Raw genomic sequence first — 20593 nt, forward strand, 5'->3', positions numbered from 1 at the left:
ATTAAGAGTTATTGATTTTTAGCTCACCTGGCCCGAAGGGCCAAGTGAGCTTTTCTCATCACTTGGCGTCCGTCGTCCGTCGTCGTCCGTCGTCGTTAACTTTTACAAAAATCTTCTCCTCTGAAACTACTGGGCCAAATCAAACCAAACTTGGCCACAATCATCATTGGGGTATCTAGTTTAAAAAAAGTGTGGCGTGACCCGGTCAACCAACCAAGATGGCCGCCACAGCTAAAAATAGAACATAGGGGTAAAATGCAGTTTTTGGCTTATAACTCAAAAACCAAAGCATTTAGAGCAAATCTGACATGGGGTAAAAATGTTTATCAGGTCAAGATCTATCTGCCCTGAAATTTTCAGATGAATCATTCAATCGGTTGTTGGGTTGCTGCCCCTGAATTGGTAATTTTGAAGAAATTTTGCTGTTTTTGGTTATTATCTTGAATATTATTATAGTTAGAGATAAACTGTAAACAGCAATAATGTTCAGCAAAGTAAGATCTAGAAATAAGTCAACATGACCAAAATGGTCAGTTGACCCGTTTAGGAGTTATTGCCCTTTATAGTCAATTTTTAACCATTTTTCGTTAATTAAAGTAATCTTTTACAAAAATCTTCTCCTCTGAAACTACTTGGCCAAATTAATCCAAACTTGGCCACAATCATCTTTGGGGTATCTAGTTTAAAAAATGTGTGGCGTGACCTGGTCAACCAACCAAGATGGCCGCCACGGCTAAAAATAGAACAAAGGGGTAAAATGCAGTTTTTGGCTTATAACTCAAAAACCAAAGCATTTTGAGGAAATCTGACATGGGATAAAAATGTTTATCAGGTTAAGATCTATCTGCTTTAAAATTTTCAGATGAATCGGTCAATCGGTTGTTGGGTTGCTGCCCCTGAATTGGTAATTTTGAGGAAATTTTGCTGTTTTTGGTTATTATCTTGAATATTATTATAGATAGAGATAAACTGTAAACAGCAATAATGTTCAGCAAAGTAAGATCTACAAATAAGTCAACATGACCAAAATGGTCAGTTGACCGGTTTAGGAGTTATTGCCCTTTATAGTCAATTCTTAATCATTTTTCGTAAATTAAAGTAATCTTTTACAAAAATCTTCTCCTCTGAAACTACTTGGCCAAATTAATCCAAACTTGGCCACAATCATCTTTGGGGTATCTAGTTTAAAAAATGTGTGGCATGACCTGGTCAACCAACCAAGATGGCCACCACCGCTGAAAATAGAACATAGGGGTAAAATGCAGTTTTTGGCTTATAACTCAAAAACCAAAGCATTTTGAGGAAATCTGACATGGGATATAAATGTTTATCAGGTCAAGAACTATCTGCCCTGAAATTTTTAGATGAATCGGTCAATCGGTTGTTGGGTTGCTGCCCCTGAATTGGTAATTTTGAGGAAATTTTGCTGTTTTTGGTTATTATCTTGAATATTATTATAGATAGAGATAAATTGTAAACAGCAATAGTGTTCAGCAAAGTAAGATCTACAAATAAGTCAACATGACCAAAATGGTCAGTTGACCCCTTTAGGAGTTATTGCCCTTTATAGTCAATCTTTAACCATTTTTCATAAATCTAAGTAATCTTTTACAAAATCTCCACTGAAACTACTAGGCCACAATCATCTTTGGGGTATCTAGTTTGAAAAATGTGTCCGATGACCTGGCCATTCAACCAAGAGTGCCACCACGGCTAAAAATAGAACATAGGGGTAAAATGCAGTTTTTTGCTTATAACTATGAAACCAAAGCATCTAGAGCAAATCTGACAAGAAGTTAAATTGTTAATCAAGTCAATATCTATCTGCCCTGAATTTTTCAGATGAATTGGACAACTGGTTGTTGGGTTGCTGCCCTCCAATTGGTAATTTTTAAAGAAATTTTGCCGTTTTTGGTTATCTTGAATACTATTATAGATAGCGATAAACTGTAAACAGCAATAATGTTCAGCAAAGTAAGATCTACAAATAAGTCAACATGACCTAAATGGTCAATTGACCCCTTAAGGAGTTATTGCCCTTTATAGTCAATTTTTAACAATTTTCATTAATTTGGTAAATTTATGTAAATTTTTACCAAATATAGTTCTCTGTTACTAATGGGCAAAGTTCATGATAGATATAATTGTAAGAAGCAAAATCGTTCAGTAAAGTAAGAACTTCAAACACATCACCATCACCAAAATACAATTTTGTCATGAATCCATTTGTGTCCTTTGTTTAATATGCACATAGACCAAGGTGAGCGACACAGGCTCTTTAGAGCCTCTAGTTTTATAAAAAAAGGGGGTTTTTCACATGTCGCACCGTAATTTCTGAAACTATTTATGATTATTGCTAAAAACCTCACACTCAAGATGACGGGCGTATCATGCGCTCCGGGCGCAGCTGTTTATTAGCTATTAGAATGTGGTCTTCTCAATTTGATTCCGACTTTTATGATTGTGAAAAGAATAGCCATCAAATAAAACTGGTTGAAATGATTTATTGTACATTACAGTGCAGTGTTTTTGATGCATGTGAGGCTATGCATCAAAGGTTTATATATAATGATTATGCAATAGTAGCACCTTCACTATGTTAACATTGGAAGCTTATTATAATGATGTAATGAATGAGAATGTCTAAAGTCAGGATCCCGTTATTCAGTGGTTGTTTATTGTTTTTGTATATATCATATTTCTTTTTCATGTATTTTTTGTACATAAATTTTGCAGTTAGTTTTCTCGTTTGAATTGGTTTACATTTGTTATTTCAGGGCTTTTTATAGCTAACTATGTTTTTAAATTTTTTAAACATAGCATTGGTTAAGTTCCATTGACATTTATCCTCAAGAGTTATGTCCCTTTAGAGGATAACTATGCAGCTATTGGTTGACGACATGATTTGGTTTTGTATATATCTGAAAAGATTGGGTCAGTAGTTACATGTTCAAAAACAGAATTTGTTTTTCAGTTGCATGTAACAGTAACAATAATTACTCTAGATCTGACAAAAGTTTATAAATATGTTTTTTTCTATTTTAGGAAATAATGGAAGATTGGAATCATGTAAGATTTTTTCTTCTTTAAAGTCAATACAGTCTAGTGCTTTTTGTTTATCTGATAGAAAATATAAGCATGTGATAATTTGTAGGGATGTCAACTAGTACTCAAATCAGGCGCGGATCCAGCCTTTTTAAAAAGGGGGGTTCCCAACCCAGAGTAAGGGGGGAGGGGGGTTCCAACTATATGCTCCCATTCAAATGCATTGATCGGCCAAAAAAAAGGGGGGTTCCATCCCCGGTGTTGATCCGCCACTGCAAATACTCCATACTTCAAAATGATACTCGATTAATCGGTTTCCTGGACCAGCACTTTTGGCTTATAGAAAAAAGAAGATGTGGTATGATTGCCAATGAGACAACTCTTCACAAGAGACCAACTGACACAAAAATAACAACTATGGGTCACCATACCGCCTTCAACAATGAGAAAAGCCCATACCACACAAGCAGATTGGAAGGCCCAAAAATTACAAAAGAAAAATAATTCAAACGAGAAAACTAACGGCTTAATTTATGTACAAAAAAATTAACGAAACACAAATATGTAACAACTGACAACCACTGAATTACAGGCTCCTAACTTGGGACAGGCACATACATACAGAATGTGTCTGGGTTAAACATACATCTGTTTTGTACGTTTCCGCAGCAAAGGTTAAGTCAGAGCAAATAGTTTGTTTTTTTTAGATATAGGAAGATGTGGTGTGAGTGCCAATGAGACAACTCTCCATCCAAATAACAATTTAAAAATTAAACCATTATAGGTTAAAGTACGGCCTTCAACACGGAGCCTTGGCTCACACCGAACAACAAGCTATAAAGGGCCCCAAAATTACTAGTGTAAAACCATTCAAACAGGAAAACCAACGATCTAATCTATATAAACAAAACGAGAAACGAGAAACATGGCTGTTTATTACAAAGTTGCAAAACAGAATTTCCCCTGAAAACTTTGACAAGATAATATTTTTGAATACACACAAAATGTTGCACTCTTTGATATCCCTCAGTGAATAATTGAAATATCTGTGACCTGTCTTTTGTTTACATTGAAAGTATAACATCTATAAGTTTGGTATTATTTCAAAAATGTCCTCTTCTTCAAATTGAAAATTTAAAGTAATTAACTATGATGATCATATACATAACATTGTTACAGTTATTTAAAAAAAAAAAAAAAATGAAGCAAGATGTCTTTTTATACGACAGCAAAATTTTTTTTAGCGTTGTATAATGGTTTCATGTCGTCGTCGTCATCGTCCGAAGACACATATAGTTTCCGGACAATAACTTTAGATTTAGTGAATGGATTTCTATAAATTTTTACCAGAAGGTTTAATACCACTAAACGAAGGTTGGGATTGATTTTGGGGGTTATGGTCCCAATAGTTTAGGAATTAGGGGCCAAAAAAGGGGCCCAAAATAAGCATTTTTGAAGTTTTTAAACAATAACTTGTGTTTAAGTGGATGAATCTCTCTGAAATGACACCACATGTTTCCATACCATGAAGTGATGGTAATTAATGATTTGGGGGAGGTGGAGGGGTTATGACTCTAAATGTTATGGAATTGGGGGCTAAAAAAGGGATAAACTAGATTTTCCAGACTATCTCAGATTTGCTGAATGGATCTCTATTTATTTCTACCAGAAGGTTCAATACCACTTAAGGAAGGTTTAGATTGATTTTTGGGGTTATGGTCCTAAGAGTTTAGGATTTAGTGGCCAAAAAGGGTGTCCAAAATAAGCATTTTTGTAGTTTTCAAACAGTAACTTGTGTTTAAGTGAATGAATTCCTCTGAAATTATACCACAAGTTTCCATACCATTAAGAGATCGTTAGTTATGACTTTTTCTTTTTTTTGGGGGGGGGGGGGGGGGGGGTATTCTTAAAATGTTTTGGAATTAGGGGCAAACAAAAGGGGAATTAGGTGCCAAAAAAGGGGGAAACTAGGTTTTTCTGGTCAATGAACAATTCAGTTTGTTTTCTTTTAAATCATTGATGTTTGATTGATCTGCAGGAAAAAGTGACATTCAAAAAATGGTCCCCAGTTGAGCCATGGGATAGAGTAAAATGTCTCCCTTGTTTAAACCAATAAAAATCTGTAATTTTAAAGTGTCCGATAATTATTGTCTGTGAAAACCATTTCAGTTACTACACACTATACATTCTGTTATATGTAAAATCTATTTTTTACTTACAGAAACTTATTAAAGCTGCTAGAGATGGAAGCGTAGAGGACTTAAAGCTTTGCCTAGAGAATGGAGCAAACATTGAATTTAAAGTAGGTAAACTTGTAACATAAAATATCAAGTAAGTAAAGTTGTAACATTGAATATCAAGTAGGTGAACTTGTAACATTGAATATTAAGTAACTTGGAAAACTTGTAACATTGAATATCCAATAAGAAAACTTGTAATATTGAATATCAAATAGGTAAACTTTTAACATTGAATATCAAATAGGTAAACTTGTAACATTGAATATCAAGTAGGTAAACTTGTAACATTGAATATCAAGTAGGTGAACTTGTAAAATTGAATATAAAGTTGGTAAACTTGTAACATTGAATATCCAATAAGAAAACTTGTAACATTGAATATCAAATAGGTAAACTTATAACATTGAATATCAAATAGGTAAACTTGTAACATTGAATATCAAGTAGGTAAACTTGTAACATTGAATATCCAATAAGAAAACTTGTAACATTGAATATCAAATAGGAATACTTGTAACATTGAATATCAAGTTGGTGAACTTGTAACATTGAATATCAAATAGGTAAACTTGTTACATTGACTATCAAATAAGTAAACTTGTAACATTGAATAGCAAATAGGTAAACTTGTAACATTGAATACCAAGAGGGTAAACTTGTAACATAGAATATCAAGTAGGTAAACTTGTAACATTTAATATCAAGTTGGTAAACTTGTGACATTGAATATCAAGAAGGTAAACTTGTAAAATTCAAGACAACTTTGAATAAGTACTACAAAACATCAGGTCAGACTATTTCTTTGTACATTTACAGTAAAAACAAACAACAAAACAAACATAGAAGAATGTACATAGGCAGTATAAAACATGCAAATACAAGGTACTTCAAAACACAGCAGATTGTACATAAACAGTACATGACACACAAATGCAGGATACTTAAAAAAATAGCTAGGCTTGGTGAACGAGTTTTCATATCATGACAAAACACTGATGTTCAGCATGGAACATGAGACATACCATGAGATACATGACACAACACTGGTGTTCAACACAGAACACGAGTCATATCATGACACAACACTGATGTTCAACACAGAACATGAGACATATCATGACAAAACACTGATGTTCAGCATGGAACATGAGACATATTATGAGATACATGACACAACACTGACGTTCAACACAGGACATGAATCATATGACAGAACATTGATGTTCAACACAGAACATGATAGACAACAGGACACAACACTTATGTTCAACACAGAACAAAACACATATTGGGACACAAAACTGATGTTCAACACAGAACATGAATCAAATGACACACCACTGATGTTCAACACAGGACATGAGACATATCATGACAAAACACTGATGTTTCGCATGGAACATGAGACATACCATGAGATACATGACACAACACTGGTATTCAACACAGAACATGAGACACATCATGACTTAACACTGATGATCAACACAGAACATGAGACATATCATGACAAAACACTGATGTTCATATTATGATGCGTCATTGACAACCAACACAGAACATGAGACACATCATGACTTCACACTGATGTTCAACACAGAATTTGAGTAACATCATGACAAAACACTGATGTTCAACACAGAACATGAGACATATCATGACACACCACTGATGTTCATCTCAACACATGAGCCACATCATGACACATCATTGATGCTCATCATAGAACTAGAACAACATCATGACTTAACACTGATGTTCAACACAGAATTTGAGTAACATCATGACAAAACACTGATGTTCAACACAGAACATGAGACATATCATGACACACCACTGATGTTCATCTCAACACATGAGCCACATCATTGATGCTCATCACAGAACTAGAACAACATCATGACAAAACACTGATGTTCAACACACAACATGAGACAAAGCATGACACAACACTTGTTTTCAATACATCATGAAACAACTTGCATTTAAAAACAACATGTGACATATCATGACACAACACTGATGTTCAGCATGGAACATGAGACATATCATGAGATACATGACACAACACTGACGTTCAACACAGGACATGAATCATATGACAGAACATTAATGTTCAACACAGAACATGATAGACAACAGGACACAACTCTTATGTTCAACACAGAACAAGACACATATTAGGACACAAAACTGATGTTCAACACGGAACATGAATCACATGACACAACACTGGTGTTCAACACAGGACATAAATCATGACACAACACTGATGTTCAACACAGAAAATCAGACACATCATGACACACCACTGAAACATACTTGTAATCAGAGTACTGCACTAAATGTGAAACCTACCATTTTTTAAAACATAACACTGACAAAATAATACTAACATATGTTCTACACCTGACTACTCAGAGTAAATAGGCAAACAAATATAACAACCCACAACACATGGTCTGGACCTGACTACGTTTACTCAAGATTAAATAGACAAACAAATATAACAACACACAACACATGGTCTGGACCTGACAACGTATACTCAGAGAAAATAGACAAACAAATATAACAACACACAACGCATGGTCTGGACCTGACTACTCAGAGTAAATAGACATACAAATACAACAACAAACAACACATGGTCTGGACCTGACTTCTCATTGTAAAAGACAAATAAATACAAAAGATAACAACGCATGGTCTGGACCTGACTACTCAGAGTAAATAGACATACAAATATAACAACACACAACACATGGTCTGGACCTGGTTGCTGAGAGTAAATAGACAAACAAATACAACAACTAACAACTCATGGTCTTGACCTGACTACTCAGAGTAAATAGACATACAAATACAGCAACACACAACACATGGTCTGGACCTGACTACTCAGAGTAAATAGACATATATATATAACAACACACAACACATGGTCTGGACCTGACTACTCAGAGTAAATATACATACAAATAAAAATAAAACAACACACAACACATGGTCTGGACTTGACTACTCATAGTGAATAGACATACAAATACAACAACTAACAACACATGGTCTGGACCTGACTACTCAGAGTAAATAGACATACAAATACAGCAACACACAACACATGGTCTGGACTTGACTACTCAGAGTAAATAGACATATATATAACAACACACAACACATGGTCTGGACCTGACTACTCAGAGTAAATATACATACAAATATAACAACACACAACACATAGACTGGACCTGACTACTCATAGTAAATAGACAATCAAATACAACAACACACAACACATGATCTGGACCTGACTACTCAGAGTAAATAGACATACAAATATAGCAACACACAACACATGGTCTGGACCTGACTTCTCAGAGTAAATATACATACAAATATAACAACACACATAACATGGTCTGGACCTGACTACTCAGAGTAAATAGACATACAAATATAACAACACACAACACATGGTCTGGACCTGACTACTCAGAGTAAATAGACAAACAAATATAACAACTAACAACACATGGTCTGGACCTGACTACTCAGAGTAAATAGACAAACAAATATAACAACTAACAACACATGGTCTGGACCTGACTTCTCAGAGTAAATATACATACAAATATAACAACACACATAACATGGTCTTGACCTGACTACTCAGAGTAAATAGACATATATATACAACAACACATGGTCTGGACCTGACTACTCAGAGTAAATAGACATACAAATACAACAACACATAACACATGGTCTGGACCTGACTACTCAGAGTAAATAGACATATATATATAACAACACACAACACATGGTCTGGACCTGACTACTCAGAGTAAAAAGACATACAAATATAACAACACACAACCAAGGTCTGGACCTGACTACTCAGAGTAAATAGACAAACAAATATAACAACATACAACACATGGTCTGGACCTGACCTGACTACTCAGAGTAAATAGACAAACAAATATAACAACACACAACACATGGGCTGGACCTGACTACTCAGATTAAATAGACATACAAATAAAACAACACATAACACATGGTCTGGACCTGACTACTGAGAGTAAATAGACATACAAATACAACAACTAACAACACATGGTCTGGACCTGACTACTGAGAGTAAATAGACATACAAATACAACAACAAACAACACATGGTCTGGACCTGACTACTCATAGTAAATAGACATACAAATACAACAACTAACAACACATGGTCTGGACCTGACTACTGAGAGTAAATAGACATACAAATACTACAAATAACAACACATGGTCTGGACCTGACTACTCAGGGTAAATAGACAAACAAATACAATAACTAATAACACATGGTCTGTACCTGACTACTCAGAGTAATAGACAAACAAATATAACAACACACAATACATGGTCTGGACCTGACTACTAAGAGTCATAGACCTGACTACTAAGAGTCATAGACAAACAAATATAACAACACACAACACATGGACTTGACCTGACTTCTCAGAGTAAAAGACAAACAAATATAACAACACACAATACATGGACTTGACCTGACTACTCAGAGTAATAGACAAACAAATATAACAACACACAACACATGGACTTGACCTGACTTCTCAGAGTAATAGACAAACAAATATAACAACACACAATACATGGTCTGGACCTGACTACAAAGAGTAATAGACAAAACAAATATAACAACAAACAACACATGGTCTGGACCTGACTTCTCAGAGTAATAGACAAACAAGTATAACAACAAACAACACATGGTTTGGACCTGACTACTCAGAGTAATAGACAAACAAATATAACAACAAACAACACATGGTCTGGACCTGACTACTCAGAGTAATAGACAAACAAATATAACAACAAACAACACAAGGTCTGGACCTGACTTCTCAGAGTAAAAGACAAACAAGTATAACAACCAAACACATGGTCTGGACCTAGCTACTCAGAGTAAATAGACAAATATTACAACACACAACACATGGTCTGGTCCTGACTACTCAGAGTAATAGACAAACAAGTATAACAACCAAACACATGGTCTGGACCTAGCTACTCAGAGTAAATAGACCAATATTACAACACACAACACATGGTCTGGTCCTGACTATATATACAGCTACTGAGAGTAAATAAACAAATATAACAACACACAACCAAGGTCTGGACCTGACTACTCAGAGTAAATAGACAAACAAATATAACAACACACAACACATGGACTTGACCTGACTACTCAGAGTGAATAGACAAACAAATACAACAACTAACAACGAATGGTCTGGACCTGACCTGACTACTCATAGTAAATAGACGAACAAATAAAACAACAAACAACACATGGTATGGACATGACTACTCGAGTAAATAGACAAATATAACAACACACACCACATGGTCTGGACCTAGCTGCTCAGAGTAAATAGACAAACAAATATAACAACTAACAACACAAGGTCTGGACCTGACCTGACTACTGAGAGTAAAAAGACAAACAAATATAACAACACACAACACATGGTCTGGATATGACTACTCATAGTAAATAGACATACAAATATAACAACTAACAACACATGGTCTGGACCTGACTACTCATAGTAAATAGACATACAAATATAACAACTAACAACACATGGTCTGGACCTGACTACTGTGAGTATATAGACAAACAAATATAACAACTAACAACACATGGCCTGGACCTGACTACTGTGAGTATATAGACAAACAAATATAACAACACACAACACATGGTCTGGACCTGACCTAACTACTCAGAATAAATAGACATACAAATATAACAACTAACAACACATGGTCTGGACCTGACTATTGTGAGTATATAGACAAACAAATATAACAACACACAACACATGGTCTGGACCTGACCTGACTACTCAGAATAAATAGACATACAAATATAACAACTAACAACACATGGCCTGGACCTGACCTGACTACTGAGAGTAAATAGACAAACAAATACAACAACACACAATACATGGACTTGACCTGACTACTCAGAGTAAATAGACAAACAAATATAACAACACACAACACATGGTCCGGACCTGACCTGACTACTCAGAGTAAATAAACATACAAATATAACAACAAACAACACATGGTCTGGACCTGACTACTGAGAGTAAATAGACAAATATTACAACAAACATCACATGGTCTGGACCTGACCTCTCAGAGTAATAGACAAACAAGTATAGCAACCAAACACATGGTCTGGACCTAGCTACTCAGAGTTAATAGACAAATATTACAACACACAACACATGGTCTGGTCCTGACTATATATATAGCTACTGAGAGTAAATAAACAAATATAACAACACACAACCAAGTTCTGGATCTGACCTGTCTACTCAGAGTAAATAGACATACAAATATAACAACAAACAACACAAGGTCTGGACCTGACCTGACTACTGAGAGTAAAAAGACAAACAACTATAACAAGAAACAACACATGGTCTGGACCTGACCTGACTACTCATAGTAAATAGACAAACAAATACAACAACTAACAATGAATGGTCTGGACCTGACCTGACTACTCAGAGTAAATAGACAAACAAATATAACAACTAACAACACATGGCCTGGACCTGACCTGACTACTCAGTAAAAATAGACAAACAACTATAACAACAAACAACACATGGTCTGGACCTGACTACTCAGAGAAAATAGACAAACAAATATAACAACACACAATACATGGACTTGACCTGACTACTCAGAGTAAATAGACAAACAAATATAACAACACACAACACATGGTCCGGACCTGACCTGACTACTCAGAGTAAATAAACATACAAATATAACAACAAACAACACATGGTCTGGCCCTGACTACTGAGAGTAAATAGACAAATATTACAACAAACAACACATGGTCTGGACCTGACCTCTCAGAGTAATAGACATACAAATATAACAACATACAACACATGGCCTGGACCTGATCTGACCACTGAGAGTAAATAGACAAACAAATATAACAACACACAACACATGGTCTGGACCTGACCCGACTACTCAGAATAAATAGACATACAAATATAACAACTAACAACACATGGTCTGGACCTGACTACTGTGAGTATATAGACAAACAAATATAACAACACACAACCAGGGTCTGGACCTGACTACTCAGAGTAAATAGACAAATATAACAACAAACAATACATGGTCTGGGTTGTCTGATTTGGTACAGGCACAAAATTTGGAGAGATTAAACCATATTTGCTTTAGTACAATTCCCCCTTGGCCTATCTAGACCATTGGTATTAAAAATAAAACACAGAATAATAAACCCTGCACTGTTCAAATACCATTGGTCTGTATGTTAACTGATACTTAATTATTATACTGAATCAGCATTAAATCAAAATTCTAAATTTGAATAGACAGTTTTAATGAAAAAAAATGTATGCAGGGTTTGATTTTAAAATATTTTTGTTTGTGTTTAAGTTATGGATAGTGAAGTTCTTATTTTGCTTCTTGACAAGAAACAATTGTTTACACTAAGGTTTTACTTGGTGTTGTGTTGTGTTAACAACTTTGATCAGATAGTGATATGTATAAAGATCTAATGTAGAAACATCTTTTAAAAAGGACAAATAGTCGTTAGAGTCATTTAAATGTGTATTCTGTTTTACTCATATAATTGTTCTGAATCTGAAAATACTACTCTTTTATTTTTATTTTAAGATTAATGATTATTCTGAACCTGCACTAAATCCTGTTGTTAATTAGGCATATTTAATGAACAACAAATGTTTGTATGAATAATAATAATGATAATAATAATAATAATAATAATAATAATAATAATAATCTTTATTTAAAGAGGGTCTCATTTTCTTTATGTTGTACTAAATCAGGAAATAAAACTTGTTTCATGCTTTTTTGAATAATTTATTTTATTAACATTAATGATTAAATGGAATCTACACTAAATCCTTTTTACACACAAAATCATGTTATTAATTTAGACAGGTTTAATGGACAACAAATATTTGTTAGAATCATATAAAGTGGGGTCTCATTTTACTCATAATATTGTTCTGTATCAGAAAATTTATCTTTTTTCATATTTTTTTGAAAAAAATATTTTTATTACAATTAATGATTTTACTGAATATACACTAAAATTCTAAATCCTGTTGTTAATCAGACAGTTTTAATTAATGTGACTATTTATTTTTGTTAATATTTATTACACAACATTGTCCAGTTTATCAGACAAGTTTTGATGTCAGTTGTATTATTCCAGTTTGGTAGATGGACAGCATTAATGGAGGCTGCCTGGAGAGGACATGTTGAAGTGTGTCAACTTCTCCTGGAGAACAGATGTAACAAAGATATCACAGATGTATGTTATCTACTAAATCTGATCATATTACTGTTAATCAACACAAAATCGTGTTGTTAATTAGACAGGTTTAACTGACAACTAATGTTTGTAATAATTATATAAAGTGGGGTCTCATTTTACTCATAGTATTGTTCTGAATCAGAAAATACAGCTTTTTTTTCATTTTTCTTAAAAAAATTATTTTATTAGAATTAATGATTCAACTGAATCTACACTAAATCCTGTTGTTAATCAGACAGTTTGAATTAATGTGACAGTTTATTTCTGTTTATATTTATTACACAACATTGTCCAGTTTATCAGACAAGTTTTGATGTCAGTTGTATTATTCCAGGTTAGTGGATTGACAGCATTAATGTGGGCTGCCAGTGGAGGACATGTGGAAGTGTGTCAACTTCTCCTGGAGAACAGATGTAACAAAGATATCACAGATGTATGTTATCTACTAAATCTGATCACATTACTTTTAATGAACACAATCATGTTGTTAATTATACAGGTTTAATGGACAACAAATATTTGTAAGAATCATATAAAGTGGGGTCTCATTTTACTCATAGTATTGTTCTGAATCAGAAAATATAACTTTTTTCATATTTCTTTGAAAATTTTTTTTTTTTAATTTATGATTATACTGAATCTACACTAAATCCTGTTGTTAATCAGACAGATTTAAATAATGTGACAGTTTATTTCTGTTTATATTTATTACACAACATTGTCCAGTTTATCAGACAAGTTTTGATGTCAGTTGTATTATTCCAGAAGTATGGACAGACAGCATTAATGTTGGCTGCCATTGAAGGACATGTGGAAGTGTGTCGACTTCTCCTGGAGAACAGATGTGAAACAGATATCACATCAGTATGTTATCTACTAAATCTGATCACATTACTTATAATCAACACAAAATCATGTTGTTAATTAGACAGGTTTAACGGACAACCAATATTTGTCAGAATCATATAAAGTGGGGTCTCATTTTACTCATAGTATTGTTCTGAATCAGAAAATATATCTTTTTTCATTTTTCTTTGAAAAATTTACTTTTATAAAATTAACGATTAAACTGAATCTGCACTAAATCCTGTTGTTAATCAGACAGTTTTAATTAATGTGACTATTTATTTTTGTTTATATTTATTACACAACATTGTCAAGTTTATCAGACAAGTTTTGATGTCAGTTCTATTATTCCAGGTTAGTGGATGGACAGCATTAATGGAGGCTGCCTGGAGAGGACATGTTGAAGTGTGTCGACTTCTCCTGGAGAACAGATGTAACACAGATATCACAGATAATGTATGTTATCTACTAAATCTGATCACATTACTTTTAATCAACACAAAGTTATGTTGTTAATTATACAGGTTTAATGGACAACTTATATTTGTTATAATTATAGAAAGTGGGGTCTCATTTTACTCATATTATTGTTCTGAATCAGAAAATATAACTTTTGTCTTTTTTCTTTGAAAAATTTCCTTTTTTAAAATTTATGATTATACTGAATCTACACTAAATCCTGTTGTTAATCAGACAGTTTTAATTAATGTGACAGTTTATATTTGTTTATATTTATTACACAACATTGTCCAGTTTATCAGACAAGTTTTGATGTCAGTTGTATTATTCCAGGTTGATGGAGAGACAGCATTAATGTTGGCTGCCAGGGATGGACATGTGGAAGTGTGTCAACTTCTCCTGGAGAACAGATGTAACAAAGATATCACAACAGTATGTTATCTACTAAATCTGATCACATTACTTTTAATCAACACAAAATCCTGTTGTTAACTAGACAGGTTTAATGGACAACACATATTTGTAATAATCATATAAAGTGGGGTCTCATTTTCCTTGTCTGCTCGTACTGAGTCAGGAAATGTTACTATTTTCATGTTTTATTGACAATTTTTTTTTTTTTTAAATTGATGATTATACTGAATCTACACTAAATCCTGTTGTTAATCAGACAGTTCTAATTAATGTGAATATTTATTTTTGTTTATATTTATTACAAAACATTGTCCAGTTTATCAGACAAGTTTTGATGTTTTTACCTCTGTCTGTCCGTCCGTCCGTCAGTCCGTCCGTCTGTCAGTCAGTCCGTCCAATGAATATTTTTCGTCGCATTTTTCTCAGGAACTACAATTCAGGGATTTCTGAAATTTGGTTTCAGGGTTTATCTAAGTCAGCTATACCGTGTGATGCGTTTTCAGATTGATTACTTGACAACTTCCTGTTTACCGAACACTTGTATGATTTTACACATGATAGCCAAGTTGAAAATTTTCGTCACACTTTTCTTAGGAACTACAATACAAGGATTTCTGAAATTTGGTTTCAGGATTTATATAAGTCAGCTATACCGTGTGATGCGTTTTCAGATTCATCACTCGATAACTTCCTGTTTACCGAACACTTGCATATTTTTTCACTATTTATTTTTTCGTCGCATTTTTCTCAGGAACTACAATACAAGGATTTCTGAAATTTGGTTTCAGGGTTTATCTAAGTCAGCTATACCGTGTAATGCGTTTTCAGATTGATCACTTGACAACTTCCTGTTTACCGAACACTTGTATGATTTTACACATGATAGCCAAGTTGAAAATTTTCGTCACATTTTTCTCAGGAACTACAATACAAGGATTTCTGCAATTTGGTTTCAGGATTTATATAAGTCAGCTATACCGTGTGATGCGTTTTCAGATACATCACTCGACAACTTCCTGTTTACCGAACACTTGCATATTTTTACACTATTAATATTATCCACTTGCGGCTGGGGTATCATCAGTGAGCAGTAGCTCGCAGTTTCACTTGTTTGGTAATATTATAGAATGATGGAAGAACAGCTTTACATCTGGCTGCTGAGGAGGGACAGCTACAGATCACAAGATGTCTTGTAGAAGAAGGAGGTATCAGTCCCTTTGTTAAAACACATCAGGTAATATTATATAGTCTATGCTCAGTATTCAACTAGTAAATAATGCATCACTAAAATGATGTTTAAGATTTTTTTGGTCAAATGGATTTTTTTTCTCAAAGTTATAGTTACACATATGTCATATGATCCTTTTAATAGAACCAACAATATGAAAGTGTTTTATAGACTTAGATGGCTAAATTTTACTATAAAACACATGAACATAGATGTTCTTATAAAAGAAATCCAGTATTTTTTTTTCAAAATCTTCAGAAACATAACGATTTGTTTAGACCACTGACACATTTTGGGTGATTAATTGTACAAAAATGAATGATTTTATTTATCAAAATGTGTAAGCCAAATCATATGAATATCTCAGTTTTAGGGTAAAAAGCAATATTTATATCGTAAAAGTAAATTAATGAAATAGATTTTTATATCAAAAAGGATAATTATATCCCCGCTTTGAAAAAGGGGGGGGGGGGTATACTGTTTTACCTCTGTCTGTCCGTCAGTCCGTCCGTCCGTCCGTCAGTCTGTCTGTCAGTCAGTCCGTCCGTCAGTCAGTCCGTCCCATGAATATTTTTCGTCGCATTTTTCTCAGGAACTACAATACAAGGATTTCTGAAATTTGGTTTCAGGTTTTATATAAGTCAGCTATACCGTGTGATGCGTTTTCAGATTCATCACTCGACAACTTCCTGTTTACCGAACACTTGTATGATTTTACACATGATAGCCAAGTTGAAAATTTTCGTTACATTTTTCTCAGGAACTACAATACAAGGATTTCTGAAATTTGGTTTCAGGATTTATATTAATCAGCTATACCGTGTGATGCGTTTTCAGATTCATCACTCGACAACTTCCTGTTTACCGAACACTTGCATATTTTTACACTATTTATTTTTTCGTCGCATTTTTTTCAGGAACTACAATACAAGGATTTCTGAAATTTGGTCTCAGGGTTTATGTAAGTCAGCTATACCGTGTGATGGGTTTTCAGATTGATCATTTGACAACTTCCTGTTTACCGAACACTTGTATGATTTTACACATGATAGCCAAGTTCAAAATTTTCGTCACACTTTTCTCAGGAACTACAATACAAGGATTTCTGAATTTTGGTTTCAGGATTTATATAAGTCAGCTATACCGTGTGATGCGTTTTCAGATTTATCACTCAACAACTTCCTGTTTACCGATCACTTGCATATTTTTACACTATTTATATTATCCACTTGCGGCAGGGGGATCATCAGTGAGCAGTAGCTCACAGTTTCACTCGTTTATATTGATGCAAAATTAGACCTGGCAATATGGCTGTCATTAAAACCAGTGTAAACAAACACACTGTCAATAGACTCATACACCAATCTGTTGTCGTGACAACAATAACAAAATTATTAGAAAGTGTCAAAATAGTCTGAAGCAATGCATTGAAATAAGTTTATCATATATTTATAATTAAAGAGTTAAAAAGTTATGGTGGTGAAAAAATATTTTGAAGAAATAGATAAACACTACTAGACAATATTTTTATGGATCCAATAAGGAGGAAATAATTTTGCCTAACATTTCATATTGTTTGCAGTTAAACGATATTAAGTGCAATAACTTCAAAAAAGATGATCCTATTTAGACTGCAAATTTCTTCTAATAATTGTATTCAAGGTAACTAGTGAGAATAGTTGCAGAAAAACATGTCATCTTTGCCATGATATATTTATTTCCTTATTTATATGATATCAGTGATAACATTCAAAAATATGACATGCTGTCAAATAACAATATACACACATAGGAGGGTGTGGATGGGGTATATAGAAAAGAAAATCATGAATGAAGGAAAAAAACATTGATAATGGAGAGAAATGGGCAAACAGATAATGAAAAGAAATAATGGGGTGCAAAGTTATAAAGAATATAGAATAATGGGGTGCAAAGTTATAAAGAATATAGAATAATGGGGTGCAAAGTTATAAAGAATATAGAATAATGGGGTGCTTAAATATAAAGAAAAATTGTGAATAATTTGTCCAAAATATAAAAAAAAAGATAGATAAAAAGACCTCCAAAACCCTACAACCCGCATGTAGACATAAGGATGCATTTACCAATTAAGAAAAAAACTATAAAAAAAAAGTTAAAAGACCAAATGCTGACAGATGGAGCCTTATTTTATATGCTTTTAAAAAAAGTTTAAAGACGTTTTCACCCTATACTCCATTGAATTTTTTTTGGGCATACTTGATTGGCATAGGATTTTTTAATAAAATGCTGAAAATATGCTTTAAAGTATTAGTGCATTGTGAAAAAACAAATATTACATCAAATAACTTTTTATTAAGTCTAATGCAGACACCTTGTAGTCGAATCGTTTCAACTGAGGTACTACACAGGCGTCCAGAGGCGTCATTATGGAGTTAAGGGGGTGGCGTCAAAAGGCTTCATTATGAAGGAAAGGGTTAAAGGCTACAGAAAAAGTGGAAAAATAATCAGAATGTTTTTGCATGAGTTATATTTTTGTTGAGCCTGTGAATTTTGTGGCAGAAAGCTCAACATAGGGATAGTGATCAGGCGACGACTACGGCGGCGGCGGCATTAGCTAGTTTCTAAAAAGCTATACTAGAAGGTGGAAGACCTGAATGCTTCATACTTTGTATATTGATGCCTCATGTTACCCCAGTCACATGTCCAATGGCCTTGACCTCATTTTCATGGTTCATTGATTACTTGAAAAAAAGTCTTATTATATGTAAAAGGTTAATTATATCTGGTATGTGCGTACCTTGCAAGGTCCATATGCCCGTAAGACAGTTTTCACTTGATCTCGACCTTATTTCATGAATCAGTGAATAAGGTTAAGTTTTGTTTGTCCAGTCCATATCTCAGATACTATAAGCAATAGGTCTAGTATATTCGGTGTATGGAAGGACTGTAAGGTGTACATGTCCAACTGGCAGGTGTCATCTGACCTTGACGTCATTTTCATGGTTCAGTGGTTATAGTTAAGTTTTTGTGTTTTTGTCTGTTTTTTCTTATACTGTATGCAATAGGTCTACTATATTTGGTGTATGGAATGATTGTAAGGTGTACATGTCTAGCTGGCAGGTGTCATCTGACCTTGACCTCATTTTCATGGTTCAGTGATCACAGTTAAGTTTTTGAGTTTTGCTCTTTTTTTCTAATGATAATTGCAATAGGTCAACTATATTTGGTATATGAAATATTTTATGTTCTATATGTCAGTCGCGCAGGTTTTATTTGACCTTGACCTCATTTTCACAGTTCATTGCTTAGTTGTTGTTTTTTTTAGTTTAGCAAATTTTGTGTTTGGTCTGTTTTTCCTTAACTATAATCAATAGGTCAACTATATTTGTTGTATGGCAGAATTGTTAGCTGTACATGCCTGCCTTGCATGGTTCATCTGACCTTAACCTCATTGTCATGGTTCATTGGTCTATGTTTAGTTTTCTTGGATAAGTTGATGTGACAGTTGTAATAAAGCTTTATATTTAGGACTATCAACATAATATCAATTATTAGTAAAGAAGGCGACATTTCAGCGTGTGCACTCTTGTCTAATCAAATATAATATGGTTAGCATCCGCAAAAATAAAAGTAAACACCACTCAGCTGTTTATACTGGTCTTACTAATAATGAGATATGTGTTACAAAATTCTCCCTTGTAATTAACAGATGAAAGCAATATAAAGGTTTGTCTGTATTTCAGGGTAAGACGCCATACGATCTAGCAAGAGAAAGGTTTGAGTTTGAAGTGATGGAATACTTACAGGTACACATGCTTTTCAATTACAAATGCTTAAACTTAGAATAAATCAGGTACACATTGTTTACAAAATGTAAAGTTTAAGAGATATGATTAAAACTAAGTAAACCAAATGCCACAAAAACAGAAGAGTATTTTG

General features: G+C 33.8%; 1 protein-coding gene and 1 long non-coding RNA gene across 2 annotated transcripts in view; both read left to right on the forward strand.

The window, feature by feature from the left end:
• LOC134701869 (uncharacterized) overlaps positions 1–20593 on the forward strand; it is a 537736-nt gene that overhangs the window by 26127 nt on the left and 491016 nt on the right. The gene's annotated exons all lie outside the window — the stretch shown is intronic.
• Positions 13603–20593, forward strand: part of LOC134701871 (uncharacterized) — a 48856-nt gene continuing 41865 nt past the window's right edge. Inside the window, exons 1-7 of the mRNA XM_063562983.1 lie at positions 13603–13722; positions 14060–14158; positions 14491–14589; positions 14926–15027; positions 15364–15462; positions 16571–16678; positions 20398–20460. Coding sequence (XP_063419053.1) covers positions 13603–13722; positions 14060–14158; positions 14491–14589; positions 14926–15027; positions 15364–15462; positions 16571–16678; positions 20398–20460 — 690 coding nt within the window. The remainder of the gene's footprint in view (positions 13723–14059; positions 14159–14490; positions 14590–14925; positions 15028–15363; positions 15463–16570; positions 16679–20397; positions 20461–20593) is intronic.

Source organism: Mytilus trossulus, unplaced genomic scaffold (genome assembly GCF_036588685.1).
Source record: "Mytilus trossulus isolate FHL-02 unplaced genomic scaffold, PNRI_Mtr1.1.1.hap1 h1tg000358c__unscaffolded, whole genome shotgun sequence".
Classification (NCBI taxonomy): Eukaryota; Metazoa; Mollusca; class Bivalvia; order Mytilida; family Mytilidae; genus Mytilus; species Mytilus trossulus.